The 18,378-nt window shown below is 44.3% G+C and overlaps 1 protein-coding gene across 1 annotated transcript; it reads left to right on the top strand.

Annotated features, from left to right (window-relative positions):
• The first annotated feature begins 3,868 nt into the window (after window positions 1-3,868).
• On the top strand, window positions 3,869-13,875 carry LOC119842960. The gene is made up of 5 exons (XM_038371820.2): window positions 3,869-4,510; window positions 9,420-9,758; window positions 12,309-12,418; window positions 13,520-13,709; window positions 13,848-13,875. Exons 1-4 carry the CDS (start codon window positions 4,438-4,440, stop codon window positions 13,634-13,636), a joined length of 639 nt encoding a protein of 212 aa, XP_038227748.1. The 5' UTR covers window positions 3,869-4,437; the 3' UTR covers window positions 13,637-13,709; window positions 13,848-13,875.
• The last annotated feature ends 4,503 nt before the right edge of the window (window positions 13,876-18,378 follow it).

Genomic DNA, 18,378 nt, shown 5'->3' with positions numbered 1-18,378 from the left:
GTTACTCGAAGTAAGTTGAAAACATGATCACAAAAGTTACCATCAACATTTGCCAAATGTACCATACGACACAGAAATCATCCCGCTAAGAATTACTGTTTTAAACAAGCTATGGCTTTAGTTGTCACCGTAATGTTTTTGAGTCCTTATTAACACACCTGTTTTTTTTTCCAGATCCAGAAATTCTGAAGACCATGAAAGAGCATGTTGCAACCATTCTAGTGCTCCTCTTTCTGGTTCTCTATTCTTTTGCAGCTGTTCTACACTACAAGTACCGCCAGCGAGGTACAGTCCGACAACACACATTAAGGTAGAAGCCTGTGTGATCTGCACCTGCTGAATTTCAAAAAGTCACTTGCTAGGAGCTAGTGCCACAAACTCAGGTATTCCACACTTAATGGTGATAGCTTGGAACAAACATGTGGTGAGTGTCCATGCCAGCCTTTGTAAATGTGTTAGCTACCACAGGTTAATTGGTAACAAAATTATATGAGATTAAAATGTCTAGTGCAGACCAATCCCATGAGTTTAGAAGAGGGAAGAATGCTGCTGCTTAAGGATATGTCTACACTGCAGAATAAAAGCTCTTTGTTCAGGTTAAATAGCAGTGAAAACATGGCAACTTGGATTAGCAGGTCAAATTAAAACCCAGTCTCCCCTGGGGTATGTCTACATGGCAGCTGCATGTGAGCCTCCCAGCCTGGGCAGACAGACTCACACTAGGTGGGCTCAAGCTATCATGCTGAAAATAGCTACGTGGCAGTTGTAGCTCCAGCAAGAATTGGGCTAGCCACCTGAGCTCACACCCAGGGGTCAGGTGGGCTTGAGAGCCTGAGCCACAATGTCCACACTGCAATTACTAGCACAAGTCTGCCTACCCAAGTTGGGAGGCTTGCGCCCAGCTGCAGTATAGACATATCCCTTTAGGCCTGCACTCTAGCTGCCATCTCAAATTAAAAACATAGTTCTTTCATCTTCACCACTATTTTAATCTGAGTTAGGAACACACCTCTTTTTGCAGTGTAGATATATCCTTACTCTCCTCTTGATCTTACTGGCTTGATTTAGCCAGTATTTGTATGCACTTGAACCCCTCCATGCTACAAACAAGGTAGAGTTCGTTCCAGCCAATACTTCTTCATGACTGAAACCCAACATGTAATGTTACACCCAAGAATGTAATAGGAAGTTTGCATGATTCTTGGTGGAGACTGATTCCATACAAATGAACAAATGCAAATCCAACAGACCTTACCTTGCACCCGCTAAAGAGGATGAGAAATTGTAATGGAGACAGCAGGAGAGTAGAGTGTCCCTGCTTGTCCTCCAGGCAATCTTTTTCCTGCACTAAAGTGCCCTGTGCTTTTCAGTCATATCCATAGAATGTGTCCTACCATGCTCAGCTGATGGACCCCAAACCTCCTATTCAGTGCTTCCACCATCCCCCAACTACTCCTTAAAACCACCACACAATTCTACCCACACCTGTTAAAACACCGAAACTCAGCCTCTGTCCCTCTATACTCATCTGCAATGCTATGTTCGCTTCAAGTCCTGGCAACCCACCCAGCTCTCCCATTGCACCTCATCACTGGCAGTGTGAACTGACAGGCTACAGACAGAGGCCAGGTCTGCCCTGTAAAGTTTGGCCAGCATAGTTATGTTGGTTGGGGTGTGAAAAAAAATAATCATACTATTCTGGAAAAATGGCTATGTAGCTGCAGTTTATTGTGGTAAAGGGGCACTTTTGCATGCATGGTTTATGCTGTTAGGAGAGATGGTTGAACTATTCAGACTGGAATTAGATGCAAGTTTTTAACAGGGACAGTAACTAACCATTGGAACAAGGGCCTAGGTGGATTCTCCATCAATAGCTGTTTTCAAATCACTATTGGATTTTTAAAAAAAATATATGCTCTAGTTCAAAAGGAATTATTTTGGGCAAGTTTAATGGCCTGTGTCACACAGGAGGTCAGACTAGATGATCACAAGGGTCCCTTGTGGTCCTGGAATGTAGGAATCTATGAACTATAGCAGTAGAGAATGCCTCTTGTTGGAACATACTGCGTTTCCAATGGGGGCTTTGCCAGTGCAGTTATATGGTATTGGCAAAGCTTTTGTAGCCCCTGAGAACACTACCCTTTATGGAACAATGGTGACAGAGTCCCCTCGGCCCCAGAGGCAGTTCCACTAGGTCAGAGCTGAGGTACCTTGGCAGGGCCATTCAGGGGAAGCTGGCACCACCACAGTCTGTGCTTTCCTTGTTCTGTATCCAAACAGATACACACTGGGCCTGGTTCTGATCTAATTGACACCCATTTTACACTGGTGTGTAAAAGAGCAGGAGCAAGCTCGCCATTACCCAATTGCCACTAACCTGGCTTCAGGCATTTCTTTTGAAAAGAGGGAATTGCGTCAATGGTGTTCTCACAAGAGTTTCCCCCCAATTTTTACAGAAGAAAAAGCAGAAGAAAATGCACCTAACCAAGAAGTCTGATGTGAAAAGAAGATGACTCCTGATAGGAAACAATGATGATCCAGCCTGCACCAATGCAACTGAATGTAAGCAAAACAGTAGATACAGAAACTGAGACATTCAGTACATACACGCTAAGTAATCAAACAACGATCAATGCAATGGTCTCCATGCCATTCATCTTAACTGGCCGCGTGTATCTGTGTGGGGTCATCACAACCCCCACAAGGTTAATTAAGCCTGCATGATCACCCAGATTAGGGCATTGGGCTGCGATATGCTCTAGTTCTCCACAAGCATAACACCTTTATCCCACTCAGGATATCCCCTATTCTTTGGGCTATCAGGTCTTACCCCACGACCCTCTCTCCTCAGTCCCCCAAATCCCTTTGCAGACTCCGGCTGCTCTTCAGCATCATCATAGGCCTTCTGGGTTTCCCCACATAGGAAAGGGGCAAGGATGCTGGCCCACTGGTCTCAGGGCCAGGCCCATGTAGGGCCGTTCTCTCAAAGATGAGAAGGTACGCCTCCACATCATCTTCCACCGTCATCTTTTGCAGGTAACTTCTGGCCCTTCGGGGTTTCGTCTCATTAATGCCGTGTGTCAGAGCAGTCAGGGCCTTCAGCTGGCTCATGATCTCCTGCAGAGTGGCTCAATCCTGGGCTGCCTGGCTTATCAGCAGCTGATTCGTCTCCTGTTGTAGTCGTACCGACTCCTGTTGGGCGGTCATCTGGGTCCTGGTAGCCTCTTGTTATGCTGCCATGGCCTGCACCAGTGCGCTCACTAGATCGTCCATTTGCGGGGGCAGGGAAGTGATTTACCTTGCCCTGGGATGATTCTCAGCGCCAATGCGATCCCGCTTTTGACACCACATGTGGCAAGGCACCCTTTCTGCCTCACTGGGTTTAGCACTCCCTTCTCTGGCAGGGACAGGGCCTGGAGTACGTCAGCCCCCACTCTGGAGTGTGTCTGTCTTCCCTCTTCGGGGTTTGTTTCTCAGAGCCTTCCCAGTAGGCCTCGGGGCAGGCCCAAGGAGTGCTCCTCTGCCAAACAAAGGAGAGCAAGCCTATAAAGCACCAAAACAAAAAGGGAATACCTTTCTCTGGCCCCCTCACTGGGGCAGGTGTTGTCCTATCACTGGCCCCAGGGTATCAGTCCTTCTCCTAAACAGGCACTGGGTTTTGGGTGTCTCCCCTATGGGGAGGAGCACAGTCTCTCACACTGAAGAAGCCTATCTCCCTGCTACCTCCAGCTTGCAGCAGTTTGTCCCTCACCATCTCACCAGGAAAGAGATTTTAACAGGTTTCAGGCAGCCCTTAATTGGACTCAGGTCTCTCTAATTGACCTGACGTAGCCCCTTCCCAGCTTGTAGGAAAAAGGTCCTTTAGCATTCTAGGGCTAACATACCTGTTTTCCCAGACCCTCCTGCAGCCGTCTGGCCTGACTTTGTCACAACAGCAATAGACATTGAAAAGGATGCAGAAGTGGGAATGGAAGTGAGAATGAAAGTCGAGTGAACCATCTGACCTTGTACATTAGATGATGTGGGAATAAATTGAACTAGATTCAGCCCTGGTGCAAGTGGGTGCAAGACCCACCGAAGTCAGTGGAGCCTCACCTATTACACAAACCTGCAAGGCTCTGAGCACTCCTGTGCAATACAGGGGGACCTGTACTCTAGCTAACTTCAGTGGGAGTTAAGAGAGCTCAGTGCATGGATGAACTGAGCCCTACAAACACCGGTTGCTTGGAGTTTCTTCCCCCGCTTCAGCACTTTTTCAAAACTATCTCATGTAGTGGTTTTTGTGCTACTGTGTTTGTTAGCGATGTGGTAAATAGCCAGCAGACACTGGTTCAGCGTCACAGGAGAAACAGCTCATCAAGCTCTGCCTTTCTTCACTTGATGTTGGGTTGGATTTTATGCAGAAGCACAGAAATCTAGCTTCAAAGAATTGTGAAAATGTTCTGGACACCGGCTCTTCCAGCTGAGTTTCTGCTCTTCCTGTTTTTCCAGGGTACCCCAGCCCAGAAAGGTATGTAGTGAAGATTTAAGCTTTAACTTTGTTTTGGAATATTGTAGCTCCAATGGCTCAGTCTGTTAAATCCAAATTTGTCTTGGGGTCCTTCTAATCTGGGCAAGTGATCTGCTATTCACAATTGCTGGTGAGTAACAATGGGTCCCCTAGGATTCCTTTCAATTAGTATTGAAGATGATTTGGCTACGAGTGTAGATAGAGCAACACCCTTTTCATCACTGTTACAGAAAACTTATTATCCACCGAATTCCACCAGGTCTCCACCATGCGGTGTATATATAGGTGCCGAGAAACACTTGACTCCATCTACCCTACACTACCTTGTTATTTGTTTGCACACATACCTAGTTGGTGCTGCAATTGTGGTATTTGCACATACAATTTTGCAAGGCCTTTATGTTAAGCAAGGTCATGAAATTCTTTACCACACTTGCTTGGAGAAGGATTTATAACATTGTTATTTCCTGCAAATGTACGCTCTGGGTGTTAATAGATGTTGTCAACTGCCGACTGGGGAGAGGTGGGTTGGTTTAAAAGGAAACAAAAGTTTCAGAAGTTTTCTGAAATTTTCTGAGATTGAATTTGGTATTTCCAAGGCATTTCAACTATGGTAGGATTGTTTTGTGTTTCATAGTATTTTTTAGTCAAAAGAAAATACGCTTCAGGTGATATATTTCAGCCAGCAACCACAAGGATAAAACCCCAACAATGTTTAACAGAGATTTCTTGGAACCTTTTGAACTCTTCAGACCATTTTTTACAGTAGGACTCATACCACTGAAAATAATTTTTGAACAGATGATTTATTACTTTAAGTTCAGTTGCTTTTCTTCCCCCACAGTACCTCTGTCTGTGCATAAAGAGAGAATATATAATAGTGTGTGGGGGCTGTGAAATGAAGTATTTCTTACTGTGAGTTTGGGGTAACTCAGTCACTCACATACATTGAAACCAAACAATAAATTCTGCAAATCAGTCCATCAAGTGGCTATAGTATAAGAACTTTGTAGTACACACATTTTGTCACTGCCACTTATTTTGCTTCTATCTTTGTAGTTCCCCCTCTACTTTTGTCCTTTGAAACATTTTTGTATTATAGAAATAATGAAACCATTGGTATGGGTTGAGGAGTGTCATCTACAAGTGCAGAATATAGATTTCTATTGGTGTTGTTCTGATTAGAATTTGGGCCACTTTGCTTAATGATGAAATGCATCCTAGAATACTCAAGAAGCTGACTGAGGAGATATCTAAGCCATTAGCAATTATCTTTGAAAAGTCATGGAAGATGGGAGACATTCCAGCAGACTGGAAAAGGGCAAATATAGTGCCCATCTATATAAAGGGAAATAGGACAACCTGGGGAATTACAGAGCAATCAGCTTAATTTCTGTACACAGAAAGATAATGGAGCAAATAATTAAGCAATCAATTTGCAAACATCTAGAAGATAGTAAGGTGAAAAATAACAGTCAGCATGGATTTTTCAAGAACCATATCATGTCAGACCAACCTGCTAGCTTTCTTTGACAGCGTAACAAGCCTTGTGGATAGGGGGGAAGCGGTAGATGTGGTATATCTTGACTTTAGTAAGGTTTTTGATATTGTCTCGCATGACCTCCTCATAAACAAACTAGGGAAATACAATCTAGATGGAGCTACTATAAGGTGGGTGCAAAACTGGTTGGAAAGCCATTCCCAGAGAGTAGTAATCAGTGTTCACAGTCATGCTGGAAGGGCATAATGAGTGGGGTCCTGCAGGTTCTGGGTCTGGTTCTGTTCAATATCTTCATCAATGATTTAGATAATGGCATAGAGAGTACACTTACAAAGTTTGTGGACGATACCAAGCTGGGAAGGGTTGCAAGTGCTTTGGAGGATAGGATTAAAATTCAAAATGATCTGAACAAACTGGAGAAATGGCCTGAAGTAAATAGGATGAAATTCAATAAAGACAAATGCAAAGTACTCCACTTAGGAAGGAACAATCAGTTGCACACATACAAAATGGAAAATGACCTCCTAGGAAGGAGTACTGCGGGAAGGGATCTGGGGGTCATAGTGGATCATAAGCTAAATATGAGTCAACAGTGTAACGCTGTTGCAAAAAAAGCAAACATCATTCTGGGATGTATTAGCAGGAGTATTGTAAGCAAGGCACAAGAAGTAATTCTTCTGCTCTACTCTGCGTTGATTAGGCCTCAATTGGAGTATTGTGTCCAGTTCTGGGTGCCACATTTCAGGAAAGATGGGGACAAATTGGAGAAAGTCCAGAGAAGAGCAACAAAAATGATTAAAGGTCTAGAAAACATGACCTATGAGGGAAGATTGAAAAAAACTGGGTTTGTTTAGTCTGGAGAAGAGAAGACTGAGAGGGGACATGATAACAGTTTTCAAGTACATAAAAGGTTGTTACAAGGAGGAGGAAGAAAAATTGTTCTTCTAAACCTCTGAGGATAGGACAAGAAGCAATGGGCTTAAATTGCAGCAAGGGTGGTTTAGGTTGAACATTAGGAAAAACTTTCTAACTGTCAGAGTGGTTAAGCACTGGAATAAATTGCCTAGGGAGATTATGGAATTTCCATCATTGGGGATTTTTAAGAACAGATTGGACAAACACCTGTTAGGGATGGTCTAGATAATACTTAGTCCTGCCTTGGGTGCAAGGGACTGGACTAGATGACTTCTCGAGGTCCCTTCCAGTTCTATGATTCTATGGTTTGAAATATATTCCATGGCTTGTGACATGCAGAAAATTACATGACTATCGTAACCACATATATGCTATTAGACAATACACTGCAAAGATACTTGAAATAAGAAGATTGGGCAACTTCAGAGGATTTAAGTTGTGAATATCAGCCCCAATCTGATCATATTTAATTTAAAAATTAATGAGAGAAAATTCCTTATTCAGTAGTGTGGTATTTTAGTTTGGGATCATTAAGTCTCAGGAGTTCCTGCTGTCGGTAGATATTTGCCTGGTGCCATCAGTCACTAGATCCGATTTGTATATGCTTGCACCAGATCTGAAAGAAACCCACAAAGCGTAGATACTTTGAGACCTGAACTCACTTCTATACAACATAGCCTGGGAGAAAACTGGACAACAGGGGAATCACATGGGGGTTTTTTGGTTTGTTTAGTTGGCTTTTTTGGGTGGGTGGAGAAAGTGTTATACTACAGTGTATTGCCAGACTGGGCATTTAAAAAAAATGCTCTAGCTCAGTCACAAGATATGGCCTTGAAGCATATATCAATGGATGAAAATCTATAGTCTCTGTTATTCAGAATGTCAGAACTAGAATATTGTAATTTTCCCTTCTGGCCTTCAGAATCTAGGAATCTGTAATATGATGATTATTGTTTGCTGAATGCCATCAGGGTACTCAGTACTGTTCAAATGCAGTGGAGCACACAGTCTGTGTTCCCAAGTGTTTGTTTATAATCTGCATTACTGATCTGAAGCCTGCAGTACACAGTTCCTGTGGATTACTTTTGTATCTTTTATTTTTATGGTGTGAAAGTCACTGGCAGCACATAAAACCCAAGCATTTAGTTGGCATACCTGGAGGTGAAATCTACACCCCAACAAAGGATCAAGGCCCTGGGCAGCTATCACAGCTCCTTCATTGCAGCTGCTACTTTAGTCCATTGCATGGAATAGTGCGTCCTCTGGACCTATGTAAAGTCAGATCCGTGGCTCCTTACCTTGACCAGTGGCAGCTCCCAACGAAACAGGAGGGGAAGCAGGCCAGTGAGCAACCTCCAAAGATACTGGATGGGAGACAGAAGGCCACTGGGTCTCCCCCTGGAAGACAACCAAGATAAGGATGGAAGCCTGGGCCTGCTGATGGAGAGGAGGGAAGACTTGTGAGGAGAGGGAGCAGATTTGTAGGGGTAGGCAGGCTCCAACATCTGGATACACATTCACACATTTGGATTCTGATTCCAAATGACCAGATTCACCCCAGAACTTGTGAGAGGTCTGAGCTGGCTTCAGGAACCTGGCAAAGACAATGGAGATAAGCTTCCAAGATGGTCAGCGGAAGGAAAATGGCTATTAAAAGAGACTTATTTGTTCACCTCTCACTTTTAGATAGGGTGTAAGGGTGCACATTACCCTTCTATCCTCCAAGTGCAGTCCTGCCTCAGTTTCCTCTCTGAGGGGAGGGATCTGTTGTAATTGCTCACAACATGACTCAAGTTCTAACTCAAAGCTTCCCCTCCTGGGCCTTGGCTTATCACCATACAAAATATATCCGAACAGGAGACCCCATCCACCCACACCTCCTCAGGATATCACAGCTCTCCTCTAGGGCCTGTAGATAATCCTTCACCCTTCCCAGACTACAGTTTCCTCCCTGGGAAGCCCCAGAGCCCAATCAATTGGGTGTGCTGATAACCCTCTTCCTCTTGTGTTGGAGGTTCATAAGTCCCACTCCAGACTGTATGGGTTCCAGACAGCTATTGCCCCTCCTCAGGCTCTTGCTTGGAGAGGCCTAAAAATAACTGCTGTTCCCCTTCAGGTCTCCTAGTGGGCAGACTCCCTGTCGCTGCCAGGTCTCTTTTTAAACTAAGAAAGTGGTTTGGCCTTTTATATCTTGCTTCATCTCCCATCAAGCCTTGCCCTCAGGGCTGCAACTCTAATAGTGCCTGAACTACAAGTCCCAGAATTCCCTTGATATAGCTCTGGAACTGTGAACAGTGGTGGATGGTGTCTGCCGTTGAAGGGCCAGCACGCTCTGTTACAAAGAGTATGGCAAAGACACCTGGCTCTGGAGCAGAGGGGTGTTTTGTAATTGGAAGAGCTTGCTAGTGCGAGGTCATCCTCCCTCTAGTCTCGAACGGTTCTCAGTCAGCCGCATGGTAATAACATGTTTCCTTTCCTCCTCTCTGCACGCAGGTATGACACAGGAACCAGCTATTCTCATAGTTAATGAAGGAGAGTCGGTCAACATAACCTGCTCCATTACTACCAAGGAGAAGCTAGTAGGGATGTATTTGAAAAAAGAAATTGTAAATGCCATGGAAGTGCTATACATCACAAATAATGGTAATACCACTACCGTAGACTTTCACTACAAAGACCGCATCGAGATCTCCTTACTCGGGACAAAAGTGAGGATAACGCTGCACCAGTTGCAGAAAAATGACACTGCTGTATATGCCTGTAGTGGGAGCGTGCTAGAAAATTTCGAGCCCCATTGTGTGTTGAGCCAAGGCACCATATTGGTGGTGAAAGGTATTGTATGTTTTTCTATTTTTTTTAAAGTGTAAGACAAATGGGTATTTATTTTCAGTTGAAAGGACTGAGGAAGTCTAGAACATTAACTGAATGGTTATGTGTTTCAGTATATTAGCAGAGCCAAGGATGGGTTTATGGAGAGAAGGGGTCTCCTTACAGTTATGTTTTTTCCCATATACCAACCATAAATTTTTGATCTGAAAACAACAAGAAAGAACAAAAGTAAAGTCCCCATGCGAGAGTCCAGTGTGTGTCTCATCTGTAACAGGCTGCAGCAAGTCTGTAAGTGAAATGGTTGCTCTTTCTGCATTGAACAGATTTCTTTGACATGGAAACAGGCAATACACAGAAACAAAGGCATTGTAGTTTTATAGCTACAGACACCACAGTTATTCCCTCCCAAATTTGCTGTTCATCCATAAAATTTTAAATATAATCCCCATTTCCTTCCCAGGTTACTTGGGAGTAGGCAACTCTCACCTGTGATCTGGGTACCTATGTCATTAAGGATAATGGAAATCCTGGGTGTCCCAGTTGAGGTGAAGAATTAGGTGGGAAGTCATAAGTACCTGCTCTGTTTCACAAAAGATGATAATTCCCACAACCATTTTTGCAGTACCAGACAGTACAAAGTAGTTGTTGCATATTGCCTTGAAATAGCTGCCCTATCCTTCTGCACCTTCCTCTTTCTCTTTAAAGTGAGAGGTGACTTCTCTTGCTCAGATTTGGTCAATTTACAAGTCAGCAGCTAATCATGCTGCAAATTCAGGATGGGATTCAAAGATAAAGCTCCATTTTGGTTGGTTTTTTCCCACCTACCTCTTGCATCATCAGCCCCAGTAATAAAGATACTATAGTCAAACCTTTTGGCAATCGTTTTGTTGAAATGTTGAGGCACAATAGAATCGAGGTCACTCTCTCCCTGCTCTATTGACTCTGCAGCATAATACAGAAAATTGGTTTTGTCTATAGAATATGTAGAAATGACTCAAAAATACATGAGGCTGGATTGGGCTGCTCTCACTCATGCTGGCAGGTACTTATGACTTCACTGGATCTCCTTGTGTAAGAGACCACCAGGAGTACGGGTTGCACAGTCTAGACCACAGAAAATAGAGTTCTAAATAGAAAGGGGCAATTCCTACCTAGTTTCTTTCCCAACGATTGTGTAGCCACACTGCTATCACCGCCTTATCCCATGGGATTTACTGGAGCCAGGAGTGTGGCAGGGATCCCAATTGTTGTCGCAGAGATACAAAGCAGGGTGTAACTTTAAACAGAGAGGACTCAATAAATGGGAAGTACTGTACCCTGCCACAATAGAGTCCGTAATGCCCTTGGTTAAAGAGAAGATAAAGCAAGGGCCAGTTGTATCCTATTTCATCTAGTCCCCAATGTCTTTACTATAGTCAGATATATAACTGGGCCGCCATGTGAAGATGACATTTTAGAATCTATGCATCGGAAGCTTCATAAGAACACGTGGCTGTAGCTGTTATTAAACATGAAGTCATGGCTATTATATGGTGGTTTGTTTTCAGTAATTGTGGCATTGGCAGCGGTACACTGGTTGCACAATCATTCTTTGGAGAAGTGGTAGGATAGTGGTTACATGTCATTCCTGGCACAGTACTATACCCCATGATACCAGAACGGTAAAACTTGATGCTTAGCTTCTTCTTACTCCAAGTGTTCCAGCACTGCACGCAATGGTAGCAACCATCCTAATGGGACTGGCACCTAAATCCTTTGTGTTCCAGGAATGAAAGCCATACTGCCATCTCCACTGGTCGTCTTCTTTCGTATGGCTGGTGTAGAGCAGCAACTATAATTTCACCTGAAATTGATTGAGCCAAATGGCTACATCAGGAGTAGCGGAATTTATTGCAGTAATGCCCCCTTCATATTTATGAATTGGGCAATAGGTAGTGATATGTTCGATGGTCTGTTCTGGGGAACCACACTTGCACCCTGGGGAGTTCTTAATTTTCCATTTTTGCATTCGATGCCCGCATCTACCATGGTTGGTTAGGATTTGGGTCAGAGTTGACCTGGAACACCAAACCCAGAAACTTTCTGCATGGAATCTGGCACAGGGTACTTATTTTTTAAGTCTTGTTTAGCACAGTCTGCTCTCCAAGCCTCCTCCTGATCGTAGCCTAATCGATTGCATGAGACTAAACGAATGTTCCCAGAAAGGCTTGCAGGACTTAACACATTGGGGGCAGGGCATTGTCAAAGTCTTGGTGTATAGGAAGACATCTGTTTTCCTGGATTCGCTGAGTTTCGCGGAATGTCACAGCAGTTCAGTGTATCGATGGGGGAGCGATGTTAGACAGAACAGGTAGCCAACAGTTGTTGGAATTGATTTAAGGGTTCCTGTGATGCAGTGTGGTATGACACTGGGAATGCACTGGTGGTAATGAGGAATGATGGTGACACTGTGGACTTCCAGTTTGCTGGCCTGCAGAGCCCCCTGCAGAGCGACATAACATGTTCCTCACATGAAGTCATAATTCTGCCTCTCCTCTGATAAATCACCCACAGAAATGGAGCAGGCAGAGTGCTGCAAGGCTTCCTGGGTGCCCTATGTCCTTTCCTTCACGGTTTTGATCTCGGTTTCTGCGCTGGGATACCTCATTCTGTCTCACATTGATGTAAGTATGTCGTTCGGCCACAGCCCCAATGTTTTCCACACTTCTGACTCTGCCGATAGGAGTCATCCCCAAGCACAACCACGCTGTTAAAGTGCTGTGCATATAAAACATTGTGGAGCCATAAGACATGCATATGCTAAACCTCTCTAACCATATGCGTCTTCTATTGTCCCTTTGTCTTTCCATCCCCACTGCTCCCATCCCTTTGTATGCTGACATCCCCTGGTGTCATGACTACATGTAGACTGTAAATTGTTGAAGGAGGGACTGCGGCTTCTATCATGGCTGTACAGTCCCAGGCTCATTTTCAGGCTCTATTATAATATAATAATAATTTCTTAGAGAGGAGGAAGAAAGCACGAGCCAGGTCCCCCTAGCTTTGCCTATGGACCTTGATGTGGTAACTGCATTGAAGTCCCACCATTCTGCAGTTGCCCTTCTCAATGAAGAATGGAATCTCAACTAGCCCCCTGTTGTGATGGACGAGAGGGACGTCCCCTTCTTGCGATGTTCTGGGGGAGATCAGAAACACCACAGGGTCATGAAGAAGTCCAGTGTCAGAGGGTAGCACAGCCATGTTCCCTGACAATAAAGCTGCCTCAGATGGCTTGTGCAGAAAAGCCTCTTTGGAAATGGGCTGTGACTTACACACGCACTCACTTCCCATGCCCCGCATGTTTATTTAGGAGAGTCACTTCAAACTGTAGAACAGGATTGAATGAAAGCCTTGCTTTGGGCCTCCTCCTAATGAGCTTAAGAGGCCCCGCAGTGCAATGATGCCAGCAAGCCTCTCCTAAGGAAGCCGTGTCCTCCTCTTGCAATAATTACAAGACAATTGTCCAAAGCTGTTGGAGCCATTGATACTTTCAGCCCCCTAAAGAGTTGCTGGAGGAAGAGCCTGTAAGAATTTGTGGGATTAACCCAGCCCTTTCTGCTTGTTGCTCTATGTAATCCCTTTGGGCTAAGAGAAGGACCATTTTGTTATCTTTGCTTGTAACTCCCTGCACACTGAGATGAAAACAGCTCCTGGGCAGGGGTTCTGCTCCAGCCCTAGACCTGGATGGTTGCATGAGTGTTTGGTTTTTGTTTTGTTTTTTGCAGATCAAGAAACACTGCCAAGAAGGAAAGAAAAAGCAAGCAAATACTGTGTACGAAGACATGTCCTACACCCTTAGGCTCAACACCCTGGCCACAGGCAACTCTTATAGCAATTATTAGCAAGCTCTTGCCAGCTGAGGCAGTCTGGACATCAGCAGCTCCTTCTCCATGTGTTTGAGCTAGAAAGGCTGACATCCATTGCATCCGATGAAGTGAGCTGTAGCTCATGAAAGCTTATGCTCACATAAATTTGTTAGTCTCTAAGGTGCCACAGGTACTCCTTTTCTTTTTGCGAATACAGACTAACACGGCTGCTACTCTGAAACCTGACATCTGACAGTCATTCCCTTTAGTGAAAAGAAAAAAATACCTGCCTTGTGTCCTGTGCAATATTTCTGCTTATTTCACTCAATTGTGAAGACCACTTTGGGGTGAGGGGCAGGGAGGTTACTTACAGAAAATGTAGAGAAATGAGTGCATCCCTGAGTGTCTGAGTGTGTGCTGGGGAAGGTGGCATTAGATGCTGCGGTGTATGATGCAACATCTGCCCTTGCTCTGTCCGTTAGTGATGCTCACACCCTCCAATGAAGCATGTGAGAGAAGTTGTGTTGGGAGCATGGGGAGGACGCAGACCCAGATCCACAAAGGGACTTAGGCACCTCAACCCACACAGGTACCTCTAAGGCCCGGTTTAGTTGCCACTGAGATCCACAAAACCTCCACTCAGCTTCCACCTAACCCTGTAGGTGCCTAAATGTACTCAGCGCCTGATTTTGCAGTAAAAGTTCCCTGGGCACCTAAGTTCCTCTGGGCAAGGGCGCACCTGCCTCCCTCTTGGTGCCTGGCCACCTAAGCCCCAGAGCAATCCAAGAACCAAGGGAAGATAGGTGCTCCTCCACCTGATCCAATAGGCACGCTCAGACCTTACTACTAGATACTAGATTGGGTCCCATTGAAAATTTGGCTGGAGGAAAGTGGTGGTGCTGGTGCCTACCTTATAATATTCAGCCCAGTGGTTAGCTCATTTTACTGGTATGTGGGCAACCTGGGTTCAATCCTCCTCTTTGCTTGAGGGGAAGAAAGGATCTGAACAGAGATCTCCTGCAAGTGCTCGGACTACTGAGTTATGGGATATGCTGATGCGGGACTCTCTCCTGTGAAACCTGTTCCATTTTGAATAAATACTTAGTGTTTGGGAGAGAAAATGGCTCCGCAGACAGGTGTTTAGAGCACTCAGTTCCCCTGCTCCAGTGATTCTAACTAGTTATCCACCATGTAAGAGCTTCAACAGGAGAAAGCGAGGGAGCCCAACAACAGACCTCTCCTATGGCTCAGTGGTTAGAGCACTCTCCTGCGAGCTGGGTGACTCCTCTTCAAATCCTTTCTCTACCTCAGGCAAGGTGGGGAGAATTAAACCTGGGTCTCCCATGCCACAGCTAAGTGCTCTAAAGTTAGGAGATAGACACTGCCTCCTCCCGTGGCTGTTTTGCGTGGGCAGAGGCAGGTGCCCAACTCATTCTCCCAAGAAACAATGTAGGCACCTAAGCTGCCTGACTCCAGGCAGCTGGTTCCTATTCTTGGATCACTAGCAGAGATAGCAGCCTGGACATAGACACCTATCTCTGGGAGAGAGGTAGGGGTTAGCACACTTGCCTTTTGTCAGCATCTCCCATTGGCTAGCTGAGGTGGCTCCCTGCCTAGCATACTGGCTTTTGTAGAGCTCATTCCAAGGTGCCTCTCTCTCCCCATGCATTGTAGAGGGAGCTTAGGCACCTAACTCAGGCTGTGTGATTGCAGTGTTGTTCTGTGATTTTCTAGGTACCTAAACATGGGGTGTTACTATACTCTGCACCATAACGCCCAAGCCCATGAGGTAGGCTTCAGACACCATGGTGATGCACATCTATATAAAAACATAGTTGGATAAATAAATAGATGGATTCCAGCATTTGCAACAAAGCACAGGTAGCTGGGAAAGTGGGTTTTGTGTAATCTAAGTATTAAAGCAGAGGCAGTTCCTCAGAACAGCATTCAAAACCCATTTGTGAAATAGCAAAATACAAATGTAAAGAGCTTGTCTAACACCCCTGTAGTCATTGACTATCCCACAGGGATGAAGTTGGACCTACAGTGTATATGACTGGTCTTGCTTTAGGGTAATAGCCAGATGGCTGGGATTCTCGCATTAAATTCAGGAAATGGTGAGGTTTTTCAGGCCCGTGATATCACAGAAGCTGATATCCCGCTTTCTGGTTCTTTATCTGTTTAATGTAGGTTATTATACAACACAGCTCAGTAAACCCACTTCAGTGATGCGGCACTGTACAATGACTTTCAAAATACCCTGGAGGGTCAACTAGCCTAGACCACAATCAATAGCTAGACAGCTGACCAGGGAGTGGATGAGCCTAGGCCAAAATCACTCAAGGATATTTACCTTTCTCTTGGTAATGTGAGTTTGAAAACTCAGTGGGGTGAATAAAAAGCTACATTACCTCTGTAATGGCTTATATAAACCTGTCCATTGGTTAGCAGGGAAGGATTTAATCCTCTTTCTCTCTGGCTAGAGGGCAGACCACAGGTGTTTGCCTTGAGTGCAGGGAGATCCAGAGTTGGCTCAGCTATGAGGAATTAATTAATTACCCCCAGCCCCAGCACAGTATAAAACAGGGGAAGTGAGCCTGATATTTATTATTAGATTCAGGGTGTTTAGGAAGGAAGTTAATGAAGAAAAATACTCTTTAAAGTTAGAAAAAAAAGAAAAGGAGTACTTGTGGCACCTTAGAGACCACAAGTTCTCCTTTTCTTTTTGTGAATACAGACTAACACGGCTGCTACTCTGAAACCTTTAAAGTTAGAGTTTTGCTTTGTATTTGATTGAGAGAAGCTGTCTTGTATTTAGTCTGCAAAGGGGATAAGATATTCTTTAGCTTGGTGTTATATTTCTATTTTGCATTACAAAGTTGTTCAGAGCACACCAGTCTCCTTTCTCAGTTAGCACTGTGGGTGCTCAGCACTTCTGAGAACTGGACCTGAGGTGTCCCAACTTGGGCACCCACAATCAGGGGCTACTTCTGCAAATCTTGGTCTTAGTATCTCTATGTTGTAACCATGGAGCAATGCACAATAGAGCAGGGGTTCTCAAACTGGGGGTTGGGACCCCTCAGGGGGTCATGAGGTTATTACTGGGGGGTCATGACCTGTCAGCCTCCAACCCAAACCCCGCTTTGCCTCCAGTGTTTATAATTGTGTTAAATATATTTAAAAGTGTTCTTCATTTATAAGGGGGGTTGTACTCAAAGGCTTGCTATGTGAAAGGGGTCACCAGTACAAAAGTTTGAGAACCACTGCAATAGAATGTGCGTGTGAGGAAATCTATTAGCTATTGAAGACAGAAGTTTGTTTGTTTTGTTTTTTCCTGTAATAGACAATGGATAAGCAGAGGCTTGTTGACAGGAAATATTGTGGTGGGTAATCTAGAAGGTGCCAAGAAGACAGATTGTGAGACATTAGGAAGGAGAGAGGGTACTGAGAGAGAGTTTTTGGTTAGGCAACAAGCTGTAACTACAGCAGAGTGGCTGATTGAATTGGTGTCTCATCAAAGACATTCCCAACTGTTTTGTCACTTCTGCATGAATAGATTATTGAATATCCAGTATATTATTGCATGGCTATAGTCAGCATGCTGTACTCACATATCTGCAATATTCATTTGTACGTGTGTCATGTGTCTGTCAGCTCAGATCCTTTTTTCAGAGTAGCAGCCGTGTTAGTCTGTATTTGCAAAAAGAAAAGGAGTACTTGTGGCACCTTAGAGACTAACAAATTTATTAGAGCATAAGCTTTCGTGAGCTGAAGTGAGCTGTAGCTCATGAAAGCTTATGCTCTAATAAATTTGTTAGCTCAGATCCTGTAATCCTTACCCAGGCACACTTCCTGTTGCATTCACTGGAAGTTTTCCCTGAGTAGGGACTACAGAACTGGGTCCATAATATTTAATATTTTACTGTGTAGTTGTTGAAAAAATACCAAATCCACTGGTCAAACTTTAAATGTGTATGAAATGCTACATGCACATTTATGAAGAGGTCTTTACACATTTATTTTTGGATCCACATTTTTTTCAGTTTCTATGTTTTTTCATGTCCTTTACAAATTAACATTATGGATACTGATTTAGTTTTGCTTTTAGGCCAGTTTGACAGTTTCCTGCAAAGCACAATAAAATCTATAGCAGACACTGCCTCTAACATTCAATTCCCATTCTTTAGGTAGCATTGGAAAATATTGTCTAGTACGTGATTTTCAATGGAGAGTAAATTGGTGAAGAAATTTGAGGGGAGGAACTGCTCACCTTCTGAGTGCAGCTTTTACCTGCTTAAGCAAAAATCATCAAATATCAAGTTGATGGAGATGGGAAGAAATATAATAGTCAACTACAATTTTGCATGACTTTTGAATAACCAGATGTTTGTTGGTTAGTGGCAGTTGCTTAGAACACTTTTCAATGTATTTTGCTGGATTCTGACTACCATAGATACAGTAACTCCTCACTTAAAGTTGTCCCAGTTAACATTGTTTTGTTGTTGATCAATTAGAGAACATGCTCCTTTAATGGTGAGCAATGCTGCCTTATAACATTGTTTGGCAGCAGCCTGCTTTGTCCACTACTTGCAGAAAGAGCAGCCCGTTGGGGCCAGGTGGTGGGGGCTTGGAAACAGGGTGGACTGGAAGTCCCCCTATCAGCTCCCCCCAAGTTCCCTGTGTTGCAGCCCCCAGCAGGCTATCAATTGCCATGCAGTTCAGCTGTCCCTCCCTTCACTGCTGTGTGCTGCTCCTTCCCTCTCCCTTAGAGCTGCTTC

This window comes from Dermochelys coriacea, chromosome 14 (assembly GCF_009764565.3).
Source record: "Dermochelys coriacea isolate rDerCor1 chromosome 14, rDerCor1.pri.v4, whole genome shotgun sequence".
In the NCBI taxonomy this organism is placed as follows: Eukaryota; Metazoa; Chordata; order Testudines; family Dermochelyidae; genus Dermochelys; species Dermochelys coriacea.
This window is presented reverse-complemented; position numbering and strand designations above follow the sequence as displayed.

Coding starts and splice junctions, on each gene's coding strand:
- LOC119842960 (XM_038371820.2), top strand. CDS start 4,438: ATGTTCTGGACACCGGCTCTTCCAGCTGAGTTTCTGCTCTTCCTGTTT. Junction 4,511..9,419: donor GGGTACCCCAGCCCAGAAAG/GTATGTAGTGAA, acceptor CTCTGCACGCAG/GTATGACACAGGAACCAGCT. Junction 12,419..13,519: donor TCATTCTGTCTCACATTGAT/GTAAGTATGTCG, acceptor TGTTTTTTGCAG/ATCAAGAAACACTGCCAAGA.